Below are 21,473 nucleotides of genomic sequence, written 5' to 3'. Positions count from 1 at the left end.
GTGGGGGTGCCTCCCTGTGTGGAGTGAGCCTGAGCCTGCTCACGTACTCCCCTCCAGGGAGAGGGAGTGAGGAGGAGGCCAGGCCCCTGTCTTCCCAGGCTGTGGAATGTGGCACCTGGGGGAAGCTGGCCCCTGGACCAGGGTGCAGGAACTCAGCTCTCCCTCCCCACCCACGCCATCTGCCCTGGTTCCAGTCAGGCTGGCTTTTCCTCCCCTGAGGACTTGGAGAGGAACACCAGGGGCCATCCTGACCTAGCTTACTTGCCCTGCCGTCCCCCTTTCCTGGGTTTCCACTTCTCAGGAAGCCACTGAGATAGACTACAGCAGAGATGGCCAGACCTGGGCTGTGGGGAGGCTGAAGTCCCGAGAGCATCAGCCTCCTGACCCGAGTGCGGCTTTGGGCTGCTCATGACATGGCCGGCGCTGCCCTGTCCTGGTGCTGGGCTCTTCAAGACAGTAAATAGGATTCTTCCTCATCTGGGTGAGAGCAAGGCTCCCCAAGAGACGGCATGGATCCCAGGGCTGGGGGATGGTGGTGGCAGGGGTCTTGCTCAGCTGAGACTGTCCAGGACTCGGCCAGCATCTCTGGCACACAGCAGTGCTTTGTGTAGGGTCCCTCTCTTTCATCACTCCCATTTGTCATCAGGTCATAACAGCAGGTCTTGTCTCTGTCCTTTACTCTCCAGCCCACCACTATGACTGGGATCAGACCCTCTCATCTCTAGCATGGACTATTTTAAAACACCCTAAACTGGGTTCTTTATCCCTGGTCATCCCTGCTTCCCTTGGCACATCAACCCATTTGCCACACAAAACCCACATCCCATCCCTGATGAAAATGACTTTCCATTGTCTTGCTTACAGTTCCCTCACAGCTGACCTTATCCTCAGCGCCCCCCTCCCCTCCACTCCTGTGACAGCCCAACCATATTGAATTGCCAGTAGTCTCCCAAGCTGGGCCCGGTTACTCATCTCTTCCAGGCCCTCATTCTTTTTACTCTTCTGCCTGAGAAACGCCTACTGGTTTGTCAGCTTCTTGCTCAAAGGTCATGCCTCTGTAATTAAATAGCTCTCAGCGCCCCCAGCCAGACATACTTCCCAGTGTCTACATACTTCATCACATTGATTGGTTTGAGGCATACCTCAATACTGGGTCAATAGCTCTAGCCTGATGGCCCACATGGTGGTTCCCACTCTAGCACCCCTAAAGCTCCTCCAGTTACTTCAGAAAGTCCCCAGGGGAATACCTCACTTGTGTCCACAAGGTGGCTGCTGGCTTGCATGGAATACCCTCTGCTCTGCCACCAGCTGTAGCCCCACAGGTCCATGCCACCACCTGGGAGAGCCTTGTGGCCTGTTGTGAGAACACCCAGGGAGGCCAACTTCAGATGCTTCCAGACCATGGATCCTTGGAGAGCCAGAATGGGAGGGGCTTTCCTCAGCTGTAAGTCATCAGCTGCAAGGAGCTCTCCCTGTATTCAGACTCTTCCAAAGTTCTTCTTGTCCCTTTTGCCTTCTTGTTTCGTAAAGAAGTAAAACTAGCCTGGCGGACCCAGGGGTGGGGGCAGGAGCATAGAAACCCTTTCGAGGGTCTCTCTTCTCCTCACATCTAGTTCTCCCTCTTCAAAAACTTCCTCTCTCATTTCTCAATTCAAGGCTAGGGTTGGTGTGGATGAGCAGAGACAGCGATGTCAGTGGTGAGTGCAGGGAGGGAAAGAGGGTATTGACTGTGTGAAATTTGGCTAGTTCTAAATGTCCGTGGTTTAGTGTTACTTAAGAAATTATTTATTTTAATTAACAAGAAATACATAAATACATTCTTATAAAACTTAAAACCATAGAGATTAAGCTTAGGTTCCTGTTGGCAGCCATCCTTCAATCAGATTCCTTCCTTACCTATGCATATATTCGTACATATTCATATAGGCCTTAGCAATAAGTCACCTTTTGAGTGTATGTTGACATGAATTTATCATATTAAGTGTGTTGCTCTCCAACTGGATTTACTGTACCCAACAAGTAGTTTTGTTTTTTTTTCTTTTGAGATGGAGTTTCACTCTTGTCACCCAGGCTGGAGTGTAATGGCTCGATCTCAGTTCACTGCATACTCTGCCTCCTGGGTTCAAGCAATTCCCCTGCCTCAGCTTCCCGAGTAGCTGAGATTACAGGCACCTGCCGCCATGCCTGGCTAATTTTCATATTTTTAGTAGAGATGAGGTTTCACCATGTTGGCCAGGCTGGTCTCGAATTCCTGACCTCAGATGATCCACCCACCTTGGCCTCCCAAAGTGCTAGGATTACAGGCGTGAGCCACCATGCCTGGCCCAATAACTAGTTCTTTAGGGTTTTCAGTGTCACCATTCATTGTCATTACTCATTCCATTTAATTTCTAGTTCTCCACAGCAGGATGTTACATAGTTACTGAACACCTCCCTGCTATTAGTGATTGTTTGTGTCTTTGCACTATAGCAAACAATGCTGCATAGGGCATCCTTTTATCTGTCTTCCTCAATACACGGGCCAGGGTTTCTTTCAGGTGAACAAGAAGAGTGGAACTGATGGCTCATGAAGTGCGTGAATGTTAAAAAAATGATGACATTGTCAAATTGCCCTGTAAAGTGGTTACTACAACCCACTACAACCCACCTCCCACCAATGTGTTTGAGGAGGTTCATTTACTCGTAGCTTCCCTATACTTGAGATCATCAAACTTTGTGAGCAGGCCAGTCTAATCAGGAAAAGTAAATCTCCTGTCTTCTCCTCAATTGGGGAGAGGTGGTCCCCTGGCTGCCTTAGTTGGGTAGGGGTCTGGGAGGGGGCCTGGTGCTGTTGACAGAAACTTCCAGCCAGCCCTGCTTATGGTCCCTCTTTTACTTTTCCTCTCCAAGTCTGCAGTGCCCCAATTCTTGAGCTTCTTTAGAGTATGTTGAGAATGTGGTTGCCTCTCATGTGCTTCCTGCTCTCTCCTCTGTTGACCCCTTCCTAATCCCCCAAACCCTGGGTCTCAGCTTTCTCTCATCTTCTGTGTTACCATTTTTGAGCTTTAAATCTTTTGTTGACATTTCTCATTTTTGGCCCTCCCTCCTTCCTTTCCTCCTTCCCTCCTTCCCTCCCTTCTTCCGTCCTTCCCTTCCTCCCTCCCTTCCTTCCTCCCTCCCTTCCTTCTTTCCTTCCTTCCTTCCTTCTTTCCTTCCTTTCTTCCTCCCTTCCAGCGGGGTCTCACTCTGTCACCCAGGCTGGAGTGCAGTGACACAATCTTGGCTCACTACAGCCTCCACTTCCCAAGCTCAAGTGATCCTCTCACCTCAGCCTCCTGTGTAGCTGGTACTACAGGTGCACACAACCATGCCCAGCTAATTTTTTGCATTTTTGGTAGAGACGGGAGTTCATCATGGTCCCTAGGCCAGTCTCAAACTCCTGAGCTCAAGCAGTCTGCCTGCCTTGGCCTTCCAAAGTGCTGGGATTACAGTCTCACTATGTCACCCAGGCATCTTTTTTGCAATTATAAAAGTGGCAATACTCTGCGTTGTACAGACTGTACAAAAACATGAACTTAGACAAATAAATTCCTAGAAGTAGGGTTGTGAGGTCAAAAACAGTGAATCCTTTAATTTAATAGATATTGCCAAACTGCTCTCCAAAGAGTTCAGGACAATTTTTGCCAACAAGTGTGAATTAAATTTCTTGTTTATCTACACTCGTGCCAAGACTGGGTATTGTTAATCATTCAACTTAGTCACTTTTATAGAAAAAGTGATATTGTATTATTGTTTTAATTTGCATTTCATAGGATAGAAATAAGGTTTCCAATAGTTTTTCACATTCTTTGCCCATTTTTCTGTAGGCTTTTTAACCTTTTGATTTGCAAGGGTTCTTGGTATGTTAGATGTCATATATAGGTATTGCAAACACTCTTCATTTAAATTTTTTATTTTACTTTCTTTTTCTAGAGACAAGGACTTGCTCTGTCACCTAGGCTGGAGTTCAGTGGCATGACCACAGCTCACTGCAGCCTGGACGTCCAGGCTGAAGCAATTCTCCGTCCTCTGCCTCCTGAGTAGCTGAGACTACAAGCACACACCACCACACCTGGCTAATTTTTGCATTTTTTGTAGAGCTGGGGTCTCGCTATGTTGCCTAAGCTGTTCTCAAACTCCTAGGCTCAAGCAATCCTCTTACCTCGGCCTCCTAAAGTGCTGAGATTACAGGCGTGAGCTACTGTGCCTAGCTGGAAATATTCCTTATTGGCTGCTTTTTCTTTACTTCTTATTTTTTCAAATATAAATATAGACAGGCTCTATGTTGCTCAGGCTGAAGTGCAGTGGCTATTTACAAGCGTAACCATGATTCACTGCAGCCTTGAACTCCTGGCTTCAAGTTATCCCCCTGCCTTAGCCTCCTGAGTAGCTAGGACTACAGGTATGCATCACCATGACCTAACTTTTGTTTGTGTGTGTGTTTTGTAGAGACAGGGTCTCATTTTGTCACCCCATCTGGTCCCTCAAGCAATCCTCCTGCCTCGGTCTTCCTAAGTTCTAGCATTACAGGCATGAGCCACCATGCCTGGCCAGCTTATTAATCTTTTTTTTTCCTTTGTGAGATGGAGTTTTGCTCTTGTTGCTCAGGCTAGAGTGCAATGGCACGATCTTGACTCACTGCAACCTCCGCCTCCCAGGTTCAAGAGATTCTCCTGCTTCAGCCTCCCGAATAGCTGGAATTACAGGCATGTGCCATGACGCCCGGCTAATTTTGTATTTTTGGTAGAGACAAGGTTTTTCCATGTTGGTCAGGCTGGTCTCGAACTCCCGACCTCAGGTGATCTGCCGGCCTCGGCCTCCCAAAGTGCTGGGACTACAAGTGTGAGCCACTGCGCCTGGCCCAGCTTATTAATCTTTCTTTTTGCTTTATAAAGGTTTATAATTTTATATGGTCATGCTTATGAAGGCCTTTAATATTCCAAATTTTTTTCTTTTTCTTTTTTTTGAGATGAAGTCTTGCTCTGTCACCCAGGCTGGCATGCAGTGGCAGAATCTCGGCTCACTGCAACCTCTGCCTCCCTGGTTCAAGTGATTCTCCTGCCTCAGCCTCCTGAGTACCTGGGATTATAAGCACGCACCACCACGCCTGGCCAAGTTTTCTATTCTTAGTAGAGACAGGGTTTCACCATGTTGGCCAGGCTGGTCTTGAACTCTTGACCTCATGATCTGCCCATCTCGGGCTCTCAAAGTGCTGGGACTATAGGTGTGAGCCACCATGCCTGGCCCACCAATTTTTTTTCTAAAACTTACTCATCTTTATTCTAGAAAGTTATTGGTTTCATTTTCTTACATATAACCGTCTTTGAACCATCTGGAATTATTCTGGCATTGAGAGGTAGGAAGCCAGCTTCTCCTCGTAAATATTTATTGAACAAATGAATGAGACATTCTGCAGCCCTAAGGGAAGCTGATGGCCTCCTAAGGGATTAGATTAGATGGTTAATAAAATTGTTTGTTCACTCTACAAGTATTTTTAAACTGCATGCCAGCATGGCAGAACGCAATGGTGAATAAAATCAGATAGAGCTCCCACTCTGAGGCTATTACAGTTGATGGGACAGGCAGACATTAGCCAGATACCACAAATGGATGTAAAACTTACAAAGGAGATATGTGCCCTGGAAGAGCATATAATTAAGGAATCTACCCTAGCCTGGGAGGTCAAGAAGGTGTCACAGGTTAAGGAAGTTCCTTGGGAAGTGCCCTCAGGACTAGCACCTGTGAGAGGGTGAAGCTGGCAGGCCTGGCCAGACAGAGTGACTGCACTCTAGTTGCAACAAAGGTCTTAGCCACTCCCACAGGGAGCTCTGGAGGGTAGATGACCCTTCAAAGTTGCAGTGAAGGGAGGCAAGGGGTCTGGGCTTTTATTGCCCATCCTATCTCCCTGCTCCAATGAACTAGACAATGGATGTAGATTGTCCCCAGGCAGCTCCGTTCAGCCAGGGCATTTCCCAGAGTAAGACTCATCTGCCAGCATCCACCTCCAAGTCTCCTAGCAGCCAGGGAATGAGGGTGTTGGTCCTGAAGTGGACATCTGGGTGGCAGGTCACAGCAGACTCTACGGAAGTCTTCCATAAAGTAGTTGGAGAGACCTTGAGTACAATACTGATGGGTAAGTGGAAGTTAACTAGGCATAAAGAATGGAGACTTTTTCTAGGAGCAACCTGCTTTCTCTAGCACAATGCCAGGGAAGCCTTTGCACAGCAGGCACAGGCAGGAATGGGGGCAGAGAGACTAATGAGGAGGCTGCTAAGAGAATTTAATAGAATACATTCAAATCTGGAGATGAGCATATACAAAATTAGACAGAAAAGCAAAGTTTCCTGATATCCCCAGCCCTCAGAGACGACAACTATTAAGGTTTTTTTGCTTTTGTCTTTTGAGACGGAGTCTCATCTCTTGCCCAGGCTAGAGTGCAGTGGTGCAATCTTGGCTCACTGCAACCTCCCCCTCCCAGGTTCAAGCAATTCTCCTGCCTCAGCCTCCCGAGTAGCTGGGATTACAGCTGCCCACCAACATGCTGTGCTAATTTTTTTTTTTTTCATTAGAGATGGGGTTTCACCACATTGGCCATGTTGGTCTCAAACTCCTGACCTCAAGCGATCCTCCCACCGTAGCCTCCCAAAGTGCTGGGATTACAGGCGTGAGCCACCATGCCTGGCCCACTGCATTTCTTTTCCATCTTTCTTCTCTGCACATTTTATTTAAAAGTGAGGATTTTATTATAGATGTGATTTGTTTTTCTGCTTTTTTCTACACATTTTTTCTATACCTTTACTGTTTCTGATCACAAAGGCAACACCTGCCAATTACATAAACTCAGAAAGTACAAATTTTAATAAAGAAATAAACAATACTTCCAACCAGATGCAGCCTGTAACCTGGCACCCCACGGGCTCCAGAGCTCCCGTGTCCATGGTCCAGCCCAGTGGCTGGCATGCCGAGAATACCTGGAAAATGCCAGCTATGCACTGTCACCTCGGGGGGGTCTCTTCTTATTTCCAAAGCTGTCTTCTTCTTAACGAAATGCACGCAGACACTGAGCAAGTATGTACTGAGCTTCTCATCTCCCAGACACCAGAGACACATCCATAGACTGACTGAGTTCACTGCCCTTGTGCTGCACGCCACTTGAGGAGACAGATGGTGGTGTCATGTAAGGAGCTAAAATGTCCTGAACTGTGAAGGTGGCAAGTGGGGGCTGAGGGATGGAGGGGGCAGGGTTGGGGCAGGTGGGGCTGACTGGGATGTCTAGAGCCCAGAGCTGGGGCCGGACCCTGCACTGCTCTGCTTGGGGACCTCGCTGTGCTCTCCATCATAAGGGCAGACAGTGGCCAGGGTGAGGCTGGCACAGTGCAGCCCTTTCCCCACTGCAGAAGAGGCTGCCTTCGTGGGGTGGGAGAATAGGCTATGGGGACTTGAGAGTCATCCTGACCCCAGGGGTGGTTGTTTCTGGAAACAAAAATCCAGGGCTTATGTTCCTGGGACAGAGGAGCCCTGGGGCCTCGCGTCCTCCCCATGGCCTTCACGTTGGGCAGTGAATGCGTCTTCCTGTTGAGTCTGAGGGAGAGAGAAGTGGTGTCACTCAGGGAGTCAGCTTTCATCTCACTTAGTCCTCACAGTGGCCCTGTGAGGTAAGGACCGCCAGCAGCCCAATTTATAGATGAGGACCCTGAGGCTCAGAGAAGTTACATGGTTTGCCCAAAGGGACACAGCTACTAAGTGGCTGACTGGGATTGAACCCAGGTCTTTCTGAGACAGCCCAAGCTGTGGATGGAATGCTCCAGCTCACGGATGAACAGGTGAAGTGGAACAAACACTTTAGAATGATCTGGCAATATTCACCAAAGCTAAACATTTGCCTCCCATGAGCTAGCAATTTCCTCCCTGCGTGTGTACCTTACACAGATGTGTCTATATCTTCACTAAAATACAAGTAAAACAACCCTCACAGCAGCACAATTTGTAATAGCCTCATACTAGAAACTTCCCAAATACCCATCACAGAAGAATGAATAAAAAACCATGGTACATTCAAGACTAGAATACTATACAGCAAAGAAAATGAATAAATTGTGGCTACAACGTGAATGAATCTCCCACAGCTTGTGTGTGAGTGACAGAAGTTAGACCTATAAGAATAGGTCTGTAAGAATAGGTAAGAATAATATCTATAAGAATAGATAATGTGTGATTCCATTTATATGAAGTTATAATCAAGCAAACTAATCTCCAGTAATAGAATTTACCTCGGGGTGGGGGTGCAGGGAATTGATCCTTCTGTGGGGCCTGAAATGTTTACAGTTGCCCCTCAATGTATGTGGGGAATCAGTTTCCCCATCTCCCACAGATACTAAAGTCCTGATATAAAATGGTGCAGTATTTGCATATAACCTAAGTACGTCTTCTTGTATACTTAAAATTATCTCTAGATTACTTATGCAATCATGTGTCAGATAACAACATTTCAGTCCATGCCAGAATGCATATAGGATGGTGGTTCCCATAAGGTTATAATGGATCCGCCCTATACAGGTGTACCATCTCTAAAAATTGATATTTAAGATGAGATGGGGCCTTGTTATGTTGCCCAGACTAGTCTTGAACTCTTGGGCCCAAGTGATCCTCCCATTATGGCTTCCCAGAGTGCTGGGATTATAGGCATGAACCACCACAGCTGGCCAAATGTACCATTTTTTATTGTTTATAATGTATTTTTATGATCCTTTTCTGTGTTTAGATACACAGACAGCCACCATTATGCTACCATTGCCTACAATACTCAATATGGTAACATGCTGTAGAGGTTTGGAGCCCAGGAGCAATCAGCTCTACCACTCAGCCCAGGTGTGTGTTTGGCTGGACCACTTGGAGGAAGCTAAGGAGACATGACCTAAACACAGAGGGTAAGTCAGAGCGGGGATCCCTGGACAGGTAGGAGAAGCTAGGCAAAAACGGGTGAAGTCTGAATAAATTTCACCCTATTCATGTAATTACTGCATTAATAACCTTAGATAATAGTTCACATTATCATTTAGCTAATAGGATTGCACCCATGTTAAATTTCTTATTTTGTTTTTTTAAGAGACAAAGTCTCACTCTGTCACTTCGGCTGGAGTGCAGTGCTATGATCATAGCTCACTGCTTCCTGGAACTCAACTGCTCAAGCAATCTTCCCACCTCAGCCTCCTGACTAGGTGGGACTATAGGCACATGCCACCATGCCTGGCTAATTTCTTTTACTTTTCTCTAGAGAAAGAGTATACCTAAGTTTCCCAGGCTGGTCTCAAACTCCTGGGCTCAAGTGGACCTGAACCTCCTGCCTCAGCCTCTCAAATTGCTGGGATTACAGGCATGAGCCACCACACCTGGCCTAAATTCCTTATGTGCCATGGTACTGCAAAACGTCCTTATTAAGGGCAGCTGGATGGAAGGTGTACATGTAAAATCATTTCAACAGTAAACATTTATTTTACAACATGAAGACGGTTATCCTTCCATGAGTGTAAAGTACGAAGGCAGGCTTATGGTGTCGTCAGAAGTCAGAACACTGGTTTCGGGGCTGCAGGTGCTGGGAGGGGCTGGGCATGGTTGGCTTTGTGATCTGGGGGCTGGTGTGTTCCATCTCTGAATGTCTTTTCAGCTGTGCGCTTACCAGGGAAGTAAGTCATATCTTGATAAATTTTCATAAGTTTAACAAAAAATAAAACGAGGATGGGAAGCTTGTTTGGGATCTCAGGTGCTTATCCAGCCATGAGCCCTGGCCCAGATGCTTCTAGAAGCCTGGAGGGAACTGAGAACATTCAAAGTAGAGGTGGCAGAGCCAAGGCCCCAAGGTGGGAGTGCACTGCTGCTTGCCCCTAGCTGTGAATGGGGAGTCCTGCTCGGAGGCAGTGCTGTGTGCACTGCAGGACCCACAAGTCCGTGTCCACGTTGTGGCTCAATGCAGTGAAAGCCAATCTCAGCCCCTCCACAGTGTGGTCAGCCTGCCAGCAGGTGGCCAGGTGATCCTCCTGGGAAACTGTGCCATCCCAGGGACTGGGTGTGAGTCTCTCATCCACAAATGTGGTGCTCAGCAGCGGTGTCAGCCTGGTGAGCCTTGGTAAGGGCATGAGCAGGATGCCCTTCCACCCCCATGCCAGTCTCAAGGCCACTTGCTCCGTGGGCCCATCCAGCAAGTGTGGCAGCTTGGAAAGAAGCCGGCTCCATCCACAGGGCATGCTGTTTTGCTTAACTCAGGACAAACACCATCCTTGACAGTAATTCTCTTTGGTGGGAGTACTGGAAACATGAATAACACATACCTTCAGAGTCTGAGCTGTTGAGGCCAGGGCTTCTGGGTGCCCTCCTGTCAGGAAAGCCTGCACTGGCAGCTGGAAGACACCTGGTGGTGGCACCTGCAGTGGCTGCAGCAGTGGCTGCAAGGCTTCGGGACTCACCCGGCTTCTGTGAGGTGAACTGTGACAGTGGCAGAGCTCTGCAGTGCCAGAGTCCCCTGCATGGTCATACTGACTGCAGCTGGGAGCCCACCACACCCCTGGTGACCCTCTCTTCCCAGGGCTGGGATCTAGGCCAGGCCCCTCTTGGCCTGGGAATTGTGCCCTGGGCAGGGGACACAGGTCCACAGGTTGGGAGAGAGGCCCCAGGACATGCTGCTGGCTGGCCTGTGCTGCCATGCTCACCTCTCTCTTTCTCTCTCGTGGCCTTGATGGGACCAGCCTCCCCATTGAATGGGATTTTCCAAGGTGTCTGGGGCTGCGGGACAGCTGGCAGGGTGCCACCCTGGCTTCTTCCAGACATGTCAGTCACTGGTCACCGAGGGGGCCAGATGCAGGTGCCCATGTTGCAGTGGGGTTATCTCCCAACCTCCCTCTTAGTCCTGATGGGCCTGCGCTGGGCCCAGTGTCAGGGTCCCCTTGGGCTTCCTGGGCTAGGCCTGTACCATGGTCCCAAGGCTGTCTGGGACACATTCAGAAGGGACATGGACCCAGCAGCTCTGTTTGAAATTGTCGTGGGGGAACCAAGGGCCCCCCACATCCAGGTCCGTCGGGAGCCAGGGCATCGGGTTCCACTGCAGGAATCTCCAGGAATGCCAAGGTCCTCCCTGAGCCGGGGCCAGGCTGGGCATGCCGTGAGTCCCAGGTGCCCCCAGAGAGTAGTCTGCTGCCCTGGGCTCCCCAGAAGCCCCCTCATGTTCCTGGGCCTTGGCCTCATGGACAGCCCCACCAGGACAGGGTGTGGGACGAGGTGTGGAAGCTGACCAAATGGGCCGCTGGAACCGGGCTGGTGGGCCTGGAGGGGCCTGCCTGTCCCCCTTGCAGAGGGTCTTCCCGCCACGTGAAGCCGGCACAGGCCTGGGTGCCAAGGACCGTTGCTCGGGTTTGGCTGAAAGGAAAACAGACATGGTCAGCATCTCCAGTGAGCCCATGCAGGCCTTTCCAGGCTGGGCCTCACCTGCCTGCGTCTCTGGAGTCCTCAGGGTCTCTGTGTGGCCCCTGTGGTCTGACAGTGAGGACATGCCTGTAGTCTGCTGATCCCAGGGGTGTGTGCCGCCTGGCATGGGGAAGCTGTCGGGGCATGGCAGGTGGCTCCTGGGACTGCCCCCAGGGTTCAGCCTAGCTGGGGGCTTCCTGCCACACACCCTCATCCCAGGGCTGTTGGGCCTTGGATATGGCCCCCAGCCAGAACTCAGGTGGGAGGGGCCTTGGCTGTCACCCAGCCCCCTTGCCACCTCATGTGGGGACGTGTCTCCACGGTAAGTGGGCCTGGATGTGGGTCACCCTCTGCCCTCCTGGGCTGCCCTGTCCATACCAGGACTGACCATTCCCACACCTGGCTGAACTCTTGGCTCTGGCTCGGGGCCCGGGGTCCCACCTGTGCCCTCTCTCTGAATGCTCTAGGGGTCAGAGACACTGATTCCCTTGTCTCCCTGGCTCAAGGCTTGTTGTCCTGGCACCCTTGGAGGAGTCTGCAGGAGTGAGGGGCCTCTGCTGCTCTCTGAGGCTGTCAGCACTTGCAGGGAGGAGTGGAGGCTCTCACAAATGGGTCTGGCTCCTCCAGTGCCCTTGAGGGCCCTGTGAGGGGGAGAAAAGGCTACTGTGGAAAGTGTGAAGGCCTCTGCTGCTCTCTGAGGCTGTGGGTGATTGCAGGGAGGGGCAGGGTCTCCCACAAATGGGTCTGGCTCCTCCAGTAACTTTGAGGGCCCTGTGAGGGGGAGAGCAAGACACCATGGAAAGTGGGAGGGGGCTTGTTGGAGGGTCTTGCCCACATCCCCCTCCTGCATGCACAGCACATCCAGTACATATGCACTGAGCGTCTGCCCTGAGGGCCGGTGGGCCTCCTGTACTTTCTTAGAGTCCAGGAGGAAGAGGAGGAAGAAAAGGTGAAGAGGAAGACCCAGGTAGTAGGGTTAGGGGTCCTGGGTACTCCCCCAGTATTGACTGCCCCAGAGGGTGACTCAGGAGGGGACCTGGTACTGGAGCCCTCCTGGGGGTGGCAGGTCCCCATACTTCCTTGTTAGTTTCTTCATAGAGGCCTGAAGATGATTAAGAACAGTGTCATCCACAAACAAATGGAAGAACATCCCATGTTCATGGATAGGAAGAATCAATATCACGAAAATGGCCATACTGCCCAAGGTAATTTATAGATTCAATGCCATCCCTATCAAGCTACCAATGACTTTCTTCACAGAATTGGAAAAAACTACTTTAAAGTTCATATAGAACCAAAAAAGGGCCCGCATTGCCAAGACAATCCTAAGCCAAAAGAACAAAGCTGGAAGCATCACCCTACCTGACTTCAAACTATACTACAAGGCTATAGTAACCAAAACAGCATGATGCTGGTACCAAAACATAGATATAGACCAATGGAACAGAACAGAGCCCTCAGAAATAATACCACACATCTACAACCATCTGATCTTTGACAAACCTGACAAAAACAAGAAATGAGGAAAGGATTCCCTATTTAATAAATGGTGCTGGGAAAACTGGCTAGCCATATGTAGAAAGTTGAAACTGGATCCTTTCCTTACACCTTAGACAAAAATTAATTCAAGATGGATTAAAAAACGTTAGACCTAAAACCATAAAAACCCTAGAAGAAAACCTAGGCAATACCATTCAGGACATAGGCACGGGCAAGGACTTCATAACTAAAACACCAAAAGCAATGGCAACAAAAGCCAAAATTGACAAATGGGATCTAATTAAACTAAAAAGCTTCTGCACAGCAAAAGAAACTACCATCAGAGTGAACAGACAACCTACAGAATGGGAGAAAATTTTTGCAACCTACTCATCTGACAAAGGGCTAATATCCAGAATCTACAAAGAACTCAAACAAATTTACAAGAAAAAAACAAACAGCCCCATCAACAAGTGGGCGAAGGATATGAACAGACACTTCTCAAAAGAAGACATTTATGCAGCCAATAGACACATGAAAAAATGCTCATCATTACTGGCCATCAGAGAAATGCAAATCAAAACCAAAATGAGATACCATCTCACACCAGTTAGAATGGCAATCATTAAAAAGTCAAGAAAGAGCAGGTGCTGGAGAGGATGTGGAGAAATAGGAACACTTTTACACTGTTGGCGGGACTGTAATCTAGTTCAACCATTGTGGAAGACAGTGTGGCGATTCTTCAATGATCTAGAACTAGAAATACCATTTGACCCAGCCATCCCATTACTGGGTATATACCCAAAGGACTATAAATCATGCTGCTACAAAGACACATGCACACGTATGTTTATTGCGGCACTATTCACAATAGCAAAGACTTGGAACCAACCCAGATGTCCATCAATGATAGACTGGATTGAGAAAATGTGGCACATATACACCAGGAATACTATGCAGCCACAAAAAAGGATGAGTTCATGTCCTTTGTAGGGACATGGATGAAGCTGGAAACCATCATTCTCAGCAAACTATCACAAGGACAAAAAACCAAACACCACATGTTGTCACTCATAGATGGGAATTGAACAATGAGAACACATGGACACAGGAAGGAGAACATCACACACTGGGGCCTGTCATGGGGTGGGGGGAGGGGGGAGGGATAGCATTAGGAGATATACCTAATGTAAATGACGAGTTAATGGGTGCAGCACACCAACATGGCACATGTATACATATGTAACAAACCTGCACCTTGTGCACATGTACCCTAGAACTTAAAGTATTAAAAAAAAAAAGAGCAGTGTCATCATCCAGGGCCCAGGTATGGAAGAACTGGTCTCAAAAACATGCCCACAGGCCAGACCTGGACATTTTCATATGGCGCTCTAGGGACAAGGTGGGCATCAGGCCAGGAGAGCTCCCTGGGAAGGGTCAGAGCCCACACCCCGTGGCCACTTCAGTCTCCCAGTGGGCAGTGCTGGATCCTTTTGTGGCCATGCCACGGGTCCAGATGTGCAAGAACGCTGTGGCTGGGGGGCGGCCTGGGCAGGGAAGTGCTCACCACACTCCAGACTTTCATCTGGGTCATGTGAGGGATGGGCTCGGTGTCACTGTGCCCTGCCCAGCCCACCTGGCCAGACCTCCCCCTGGGCCAGAACAGACGATCATGAGGACAGTGTGAGGAAGCTGCCCTTGGCTAGTCAGGTTCTGACCCTAGTGCTCCCCAGGCCCCATTGGGCACACGTGGACTTACTCCTCTGAACCTTAAAGGCAGTGCTTGTTATCGGCATCAACATCTGTTCCCCTTCCAGCAAATGCATGTCCCACAGGCGCAGGGTGAGCCCAAGAGAGATCTGTGGGGAAAATAGGCATGGGACAACCTGGCCCTTCCAGGCTGGGGCTGGTGGCTCGAGCTAGCCCATTGGGGCTTCTGTGACCTTCCCCATGAAGGTCACCCGACCCCTCCAGGAGGCTGGGTCAGACAAGGTCTTGCAGCTCCTTATGGGGGGCACTCATTTCAGTGGAGAGAGGGGCTTCCCCAGGGCTTGAGGCTTCCCTGAGCCCTCCCAAGTCGGGTCCTGGCCCAGTCTGTCCATGAGGCTGGGCCTGAGCCCCACCCTCTGCCCTGGGATGAGCCCTCTTGGGCAGAGGGTCTTGCTTGTGTGTCCTGTGGGGATCTGCCTGAGCCTCCTGTGGGCTGGGGGGTGAGTCAGATCCCCGGGCTGGGGAAGCAGGGCACTGCAGGGCAAGGAGGGTCCCTGAGCCAGGGTCTCCCTGTGCCTCTTTACCCCAACATTCAGCATCCTGAGAAGCCAGCTGAATGAGGAACCCTGTGTGCATAGACCTTCCTTGTCTGGATGGGAGGAACAGAGGTGCTCAGGGCCCCCTGAGCTACCCTAAAAACCTCCCTCTTCCAGGGCCCTCTGAATATCCTTCCCCAAGTGCAGAACACTGGGCAGTGTCCCAGGCTCCCCCCAACATCTTCCCCTTCCGGCACTCCTGGTGGACACACTGTCCTTAGCCCTGCTCTGTGGGAGCTGGGCCCCCATCCCTGTGCCTCTGTCTCCTCCAGGGCTGGAAAGGAAACCCAACTCCCAGCCCATGGGGAACCCGACATCCCAGGTCAGGCCCTGGCTGGGACCCAGCCTGTCACCAGCCCCACGAGGGGCTCCAGCCCCCGCTGCTCCTCCAGCCCCCCAGGATGCAGGGCCTCTGAGGAAGAGCCAAGGGGACCATAAACTCACCAGGTGCCACATGGTCTTGGGTTGTGACATGGGTACCACATGCTCCTGATGGTCTTGGAGCCCCTGGACTGTCCTGCCATTTGGGCTGTGGAACCCTGAGAAGCCCCCAGCCCATCATGAAATCAGAGCCCTCTCCCAAGATGTGGAGCCATCAGCTGGAAGAGCTGGGCAGCTGCAGAGCCCCCCAAACCCCGAGGCCTCCCACCCTCCCATCTGGTAACCCCACCATGTGGCCTTTACCCTGGAGAGGGGGGATGGGAACATCCCCTGGAGCCTGGCTGGAGGTTCCCCTGGAGGCCTCCTGGGCCAGGGTGCAAAAAGGGCAAGCCTGACTTTGAGGCCACGACAGGGGGCGGCCAGAACAGGGTGGGTGCTGGGCTTTGTGGTTGTCTCCTGGAAGTGGCGTTGGGCCAGGGGACACAGGATGGGGAGATGCTGCCATCTGGGCTTGGTTGGCCCATTTGTGGGCACCAAGGGAAGCTGGAGCCCGGGTAGCTGGAGGGCAGAAGGACACTTAGGGAGGGGAGAGTCAGCTGCACAGAATCAGAGCCAGAGGGCATGGCTCCATGACATAGAGGGTGGCCACGGGGAGGATGAGATGCCCTCTGCTGATGAAGATGAAAGGTGTCTGACTTGGGCTCTGGGGGTCAGCCCTGGGCTCCTGTGGGACCCTCAGCAGAGACATCCTAAAGGCTCCCAACAAGCTGGTGACACAAGGAAGGTGTCTTCACTGAAAGCTGAGATCACCTGGCCAGGGTGGCTCTGCCTGGGTCTGGCTGCGTGAGGCAGAGACATCCTTAAGGCTCTTTCTTCTTTCTTTCCTTTCTTTTTAAAGCAAATCATAACCTTTTAGATCCAAGTTACTGAAAACTTCTTTATGCAAGTTTAATTTACATTTCTCTTTCAAATTGTGTCTTTATTGGGACCATCGATTCTTTTTTTTTTTTTTTTACCTGAGACAGAGTCTCTCTCTGTCACCTAGGCTGGAGTGCCATAGTGTGATCTTGGCTCACTGCAACCTCCTGGGTTCAGGTGATTCTCTTGCCTCAGCCTCCCGAGTAGCTGGGACTCCAGGCATGTGCCACCATGCCTGGATAATTTTTTGTATTTTTAGTAGAGACAGGGTTTCACCATGTTGTCCAGGCTGGTCTCAAACTCCTGGCCTCTGGTGATCCACCTGCCTCGGCCTCCCAAAGTGCTGGGATTACAGGCATGAGCCACTGTGCCTGGCTTCAATTCTCATTTTATTTAAAGATTCTTCCTTGGCTCTGGAGACCTGTCACACTTCTGACTCTCTCTCCTGATTCTCTTTGTGTGTTGGGGGGGGGTTTTGTTTTTTGTTTTTGCGTATTTGTTACATAGGTAAACTTGCGTCATGGGGGTTTGGTGCACTAATGATTTCATCACCCAGGTATTAAGCCTAGTACCCATTAGTTATTTTTCCTGATCCTGTCCCCGTCCCACTCACCATGGCCTTTCTTATCGTGCCCTTCCCATGAGTATTTCAATTGCATGGTGAGAGTTCAGGCATAACACATATTGTTAGTCAAATCAGTGATTTATTTATTCATCAAATAGATATTATGCTTCACTATATGTCAGGCATTGTGGTTATCACTGGAGATACGCTGGTAACTAACACAGACAGTGGAATATAAAACTGACCAATTCCATCTGCATGACCCTGGACACGTCATTTCAACTGGGAACATCAATTTACCACCTAGGAAATGTCTAAGACCCTCCCAACACAACCCCGTCCTACATCTCCCTTACATTATTCATTCAACGTATATAAGCACATGCTGTGCGTACGACTATATTTCAATGCAAGCAAAACACATGGCAAAGGGCTATTTCCTGGTTTGGGGATTGAAAGAGAAAGTCTTACAAATATATAAACACTGAGATAGAATTATATATTCAATAAATCATCTTTATTAAAAAGAACACAATGTTAAGAAATAGAGACTAGGTCAGGAGGCTCATCATGTTATAATAATCGTGTGCTAGGATTCGGTTTAAATCAACCAACAAGACATAGTCTGGAGTTGGTTTCTGATCTGAGAAGACACTCTAAAAAATCTGCCATGATAGGATTGTTGTAAGGATCAAATATAGTAAGTCGGGGTACAGGACGTGTAGTGTGTGATACCTAGAGTCAGACTACCTGGATTTGAATCCCTGCTCTGGTAGTCATCAGCTTTATGGCCTTAGGAAAATTGCTTAACCTCTATTTACTTTGGTTTCTTCACCTGTTCTACTGAGAAAGTATAATGGTAACTAAATCATAGGGCTGTTTTGAAGAGTAACAGTTCAAACATGTAAATCCTTGTTATGGAAATTGGCACATGGTAATCACTCAATAAATATTACTTATTGTGAACTAAAATTTGTGTAGCTGCTAATCTATCATTAGCACAAAATAAAAGTTTGTTTTCAAACTCCCACATTGCCTTTATTAAACTATAAATTTCTTGAGAACAAGAAACTAAAATAAAATCAACAGGACATGGTCTAGATTTTTGAAGAGCAAATTACATAGTTAACTAATTATAACACACCGTGCTGTAATCACAGAGGTAGAGGATGCCCCTTATCAGAACACTGACTGATTCAACAGTTTCCATTTCCTTTTCTTGTGCTCCGCAACTCACAGAAGCCAGCTCTCAGAAACAGAATCACGAGTATGGAGGGAGTTCCCCTAAGAAGTGAGTGAGGGAATGCAATTCGGGGTATCAACGAGAGCTGGGAGGCAGAGGGTGGGGTAAGAAGGAGGCATTGCCTGTGATGTAGGTTTCTAATGAAACAAGTGGCAGAGATACCTTTACTTGGAATTGGTAGCGATATGGGAAGATACGTGGATGCCAAAGCTCTGGTGAAACTTACCATAGCCCCTGATCTTGCCTCTGCTTCTCCTCCCTCAAGACTAGCACTAGCCATCATTCGGGTGCGATGGAAACAGAGCCCATGTGTATTAAAAGACCTAACTCTGCAGACACTTAGGAAGGACAGAGTTCCAAAGGCATGGTCCCACTTGCTTCTGTCCTCCGTTGTTCTCCAGCATCAAGCGTGTCAACTCTAACCCCATTGGGGGGATTTCAAGGCCTGTACTGGTTTGGTCCCAATTTAGCTTTATCATCCATATTCGCCCCCACCGCTCTGCAGCTCCACTGAAGCACCCCCTCTTTCCTCTGAGCCCACAATGTCACACCCAGGACTCTGCCTCAGCTGGGCCTCCACTGCCCACCCCTCTATAGATGCCTAAATCCCAGGCAGTTATGCAGACACAACTAAAGTTCTATCCATTCCATGAAGCCTTCCCCAACCCTCTGGTGGAAGGTCACTTCTTCCCCTTGTGGGGTTCTGAGCTTTCATTTCTTTTTCTACTAAGAGTCTTAGCACTTTCTGCTAAATGCTACAATTACCTGTTCACATACTCCACCTGCCCCCACGAGACCAGGGGCATCTCAGAAACAAAGAACATTAAAACCAACTAAATCTATTTCTCATTATAAAATGAGGTATGCTGATTGATTGTGAAAGAATAAAATAATAAAGTATGGAACATTTTTGAAAAGCATATAGATCTGGCTACAGAGCTTTAGTGAGAAGGAACTAGCTAAGTGTAGTCTGTAGTGACACCAATATCTCACCTCCTCTTGCTGTGGAAACCACTTCCCCATAAACAGCCCCAAGACAAGTGAGCACTTCAACTATTCTTGCAAATACCCTGAGCCCTGTGGCTACCAAGAACCCCAGCATGTGCAATTCAACAAGACACCACAGTGCTTAAAAACCATCCTCTCTCATCAGCCGCCATCTCCATCTTCCCATGACTCAGGGCTTACCTCTTAAGAGAAGGGGACACAGCTTGGACCCCAGAAGGGGGCTGGTGACTGAGTGCCCAAGCCCTGTCCTCTTCTGCTCACACGCCCAGATCCCCAACTTCCTGCTAGTTCTTCTCACCCCCAAATCCCCAACTTCCTGCCAGTTCTTCTCATCCCCAAATCATCCCCTGAACAGTGCTGTCTCCATCTACTTCGTTCTGATTTTATCACTGGTTAGAAGGAGTTGGCTCACCTGTCCCTAGTAAAAAATGACTCAGGGTCACAGTGCTCCTTCCCTCAGAATGCCCAGGTCCCCAAGCACCCAGGCATCTGCTGCTTTTCCTAGGACCCCCAGAAGACCCCTAGAAAAATGGTAGATGGCAATTATGAGACTCACAGCTGGGCCAGGTAAGGGCTGGTGTTCCTGCCCATCTCTGGAGAGAAGCAGGACTTGGAGGGGGGCAGCCTGCAAGGGCACCAGCTGGTTTGAGGGCCATCCTGGGGACCCCAGGCCTTTGAGGTCCTATCTGGTGATGGGACACAGGGAAGGGCCAGAGATGTGTTTTCTGGCCTGACCTGGGGTCTGCAAGGAAACAGGGAAGAGCTGCCCCTGGCAGAGGGAAGAGAGGAGGAAGTGTTAGCAGGAGGAGGCTGCCTGAGGAGACCCCCTGCACCACTGAGGAAAGGTCTAGGGAGCTGAGGTTGGACAAAGAGTCCTGAGCAAGTGGACAGGCCCTATGCTTGCCAAGACAGAGAGGGGACCAGGAATTCCCTTCTGATTCCTCAATTTTTATAACTCTCTCTTTCAACAGCTTCCAGAATGAGTGGCTGAAGCTGGCAGGTCTGTGCCAACCCCATCGAGCTCTGGTGCCAAGTGCATCATTGACCTCAGAGTCGAATCCCTGAGTGACCTGGAAGCAACAAGACACTGTTACATTTGTGACAGATTAGGAAGCAGGGACCCAGGCCCTAGGGACGTCCCTTCAATTCCTGAACCTACCCCTACCCAAGCAACCTCACTCTGGGACTCTTCTTAACATGCATTTCAACTTACCTAGATTATTTAATTTTTGTAATGTATTTCTATGTGTTCTTGACTGCTTGTCGGAAGCGATCCCACAACACTCTATACCCCTTCCTCAGCCCCTCCAGTCACACAGTGGTTGACATATATTCAGGCACATGGCTATTCTTTGTGGCTCTCATACAAGGTGGGTGGCTACGTTCAGCTTTTTCTAGAGGACATTGTTCCAAAGCTGTCAACCAACAAATATTTATAGGACATTATTTATCATTTCTGTGTTCAGCTATGTAAAATAACGAATTCGTTTTGAGTAAACCAGTCTTAAACTGTTGGTGATTCTATTGGCTTTGTTTTATGACAAAGAAAGGTAGTGGGATGGGAGGGGAAGAGTAGAAAACTCTGAACAGGGGAAGTCAGCAGAAAGGAAATGATAATGCCTCTCCCCAAATAATGAAACACTATTTCATAAAACAAGGATTATTTTATAAAATATTATGCACCCAGTGTATAATGCATATGCACTAGGTAAATTTGTGCTTGATATATATATTCATGCATTTAAGCTTATTTTTCTCACAAGTCAAGCTCTCTTAAAAATTACTCATTGTCCTTCAAATTCTAACAGTGTCTCCAAGGGCTAAGTATTATTAATATTCCCATTTGATAGAAGAGGAAATGTTGGCTCAGAAAGTTAAAACCACTTGTCCATGGTCGTGCAGCGAATAAATAATGTAACTAATATGCAAACCTCTGAGCAGCCCAGAACCACCTGGGATGGTCATTTAAAATGCTAACAAGAGAATTGGGTTTGGATGTGGGAATCTAGATTTTTACCAAACCGCCAAGTGAAACACATGCAGACTAAAGACAAGAAACTACTGAATTTGTCAATAAGACTTTTTTTTTTTTTTTTTGAGA

At 49.0% G+C, this 21,473-nt stretch overlaps 1 protein-coding gene across 1 annotated transcript; it reads right to left on the bottom strand.

Moving 5' to 3' along the window:
- Window positions 1-11,935: 11,935 nt before the first annotated feature.
- Window positions 11,936-17,215, bottom strand: LOC100938030 (putative TBC1 domain family member 29). Its single transcript, XM_054535952.1, has 6 exons — window positions 17,170-17,215; window positions 16,035-16,196; window positions 15,246-15,310; window positions 14,711-14,810; window positions 12,516-12,574; window positions 11,936-12,103 (listed from the first exon to the last, which is right to left on the bottom strand). Exons 1-6 carry the CDS (start codon window positions 17,213-17,215, stop codon window positions 11,936-11,938), a joined length of 600 nt encoding a protein of 199 aa, XP_054391927.1.
- Window positions 17,216-21,473: the final 4,258 nt, after the last annotated feature.

Source organism: Pongo abelii, chromosome 19, assembly GCF_028885655.2.
Source record: "Pongo abelii isolate AG06213 chromosome 19, NHGRI_mPonAbe1-v2.0_pri, whole genome shotgun sequence".
NCBI lineage: Eukaryota > Metazoa > Chordata > Mammalia > Primates > Hominidae > Pongo > Pongo abelii.
Note: the sequence above shows the minus strand (reverse complement) of the source record. Positions and strands in the feature narration are given on the sequence as shown.

Coding starts and splice junctions, on each gene's coding strand:
- LOC100938030 (XM_054535952.1), bottom strand. CDS start 17,215: ATGCAATTGAAATACTCATGGGAAGGGCACGATAAGAAAGGCCATG. Junction 14,811..15,245: donor TCAGGATGCTGAATGTTGGG/GTAAAGAGGCAC, acceptor TTTTCCCCACAG/ATCTCTCTTGGGCTCACCCT. Junction 12,104..12,515: donor CCACCCCCAGGAGGGCTCCA/GTACCAGGTCCC, acceptor AGGGCCCTCAAG/GGCACTGGAGGAGCCAGACC.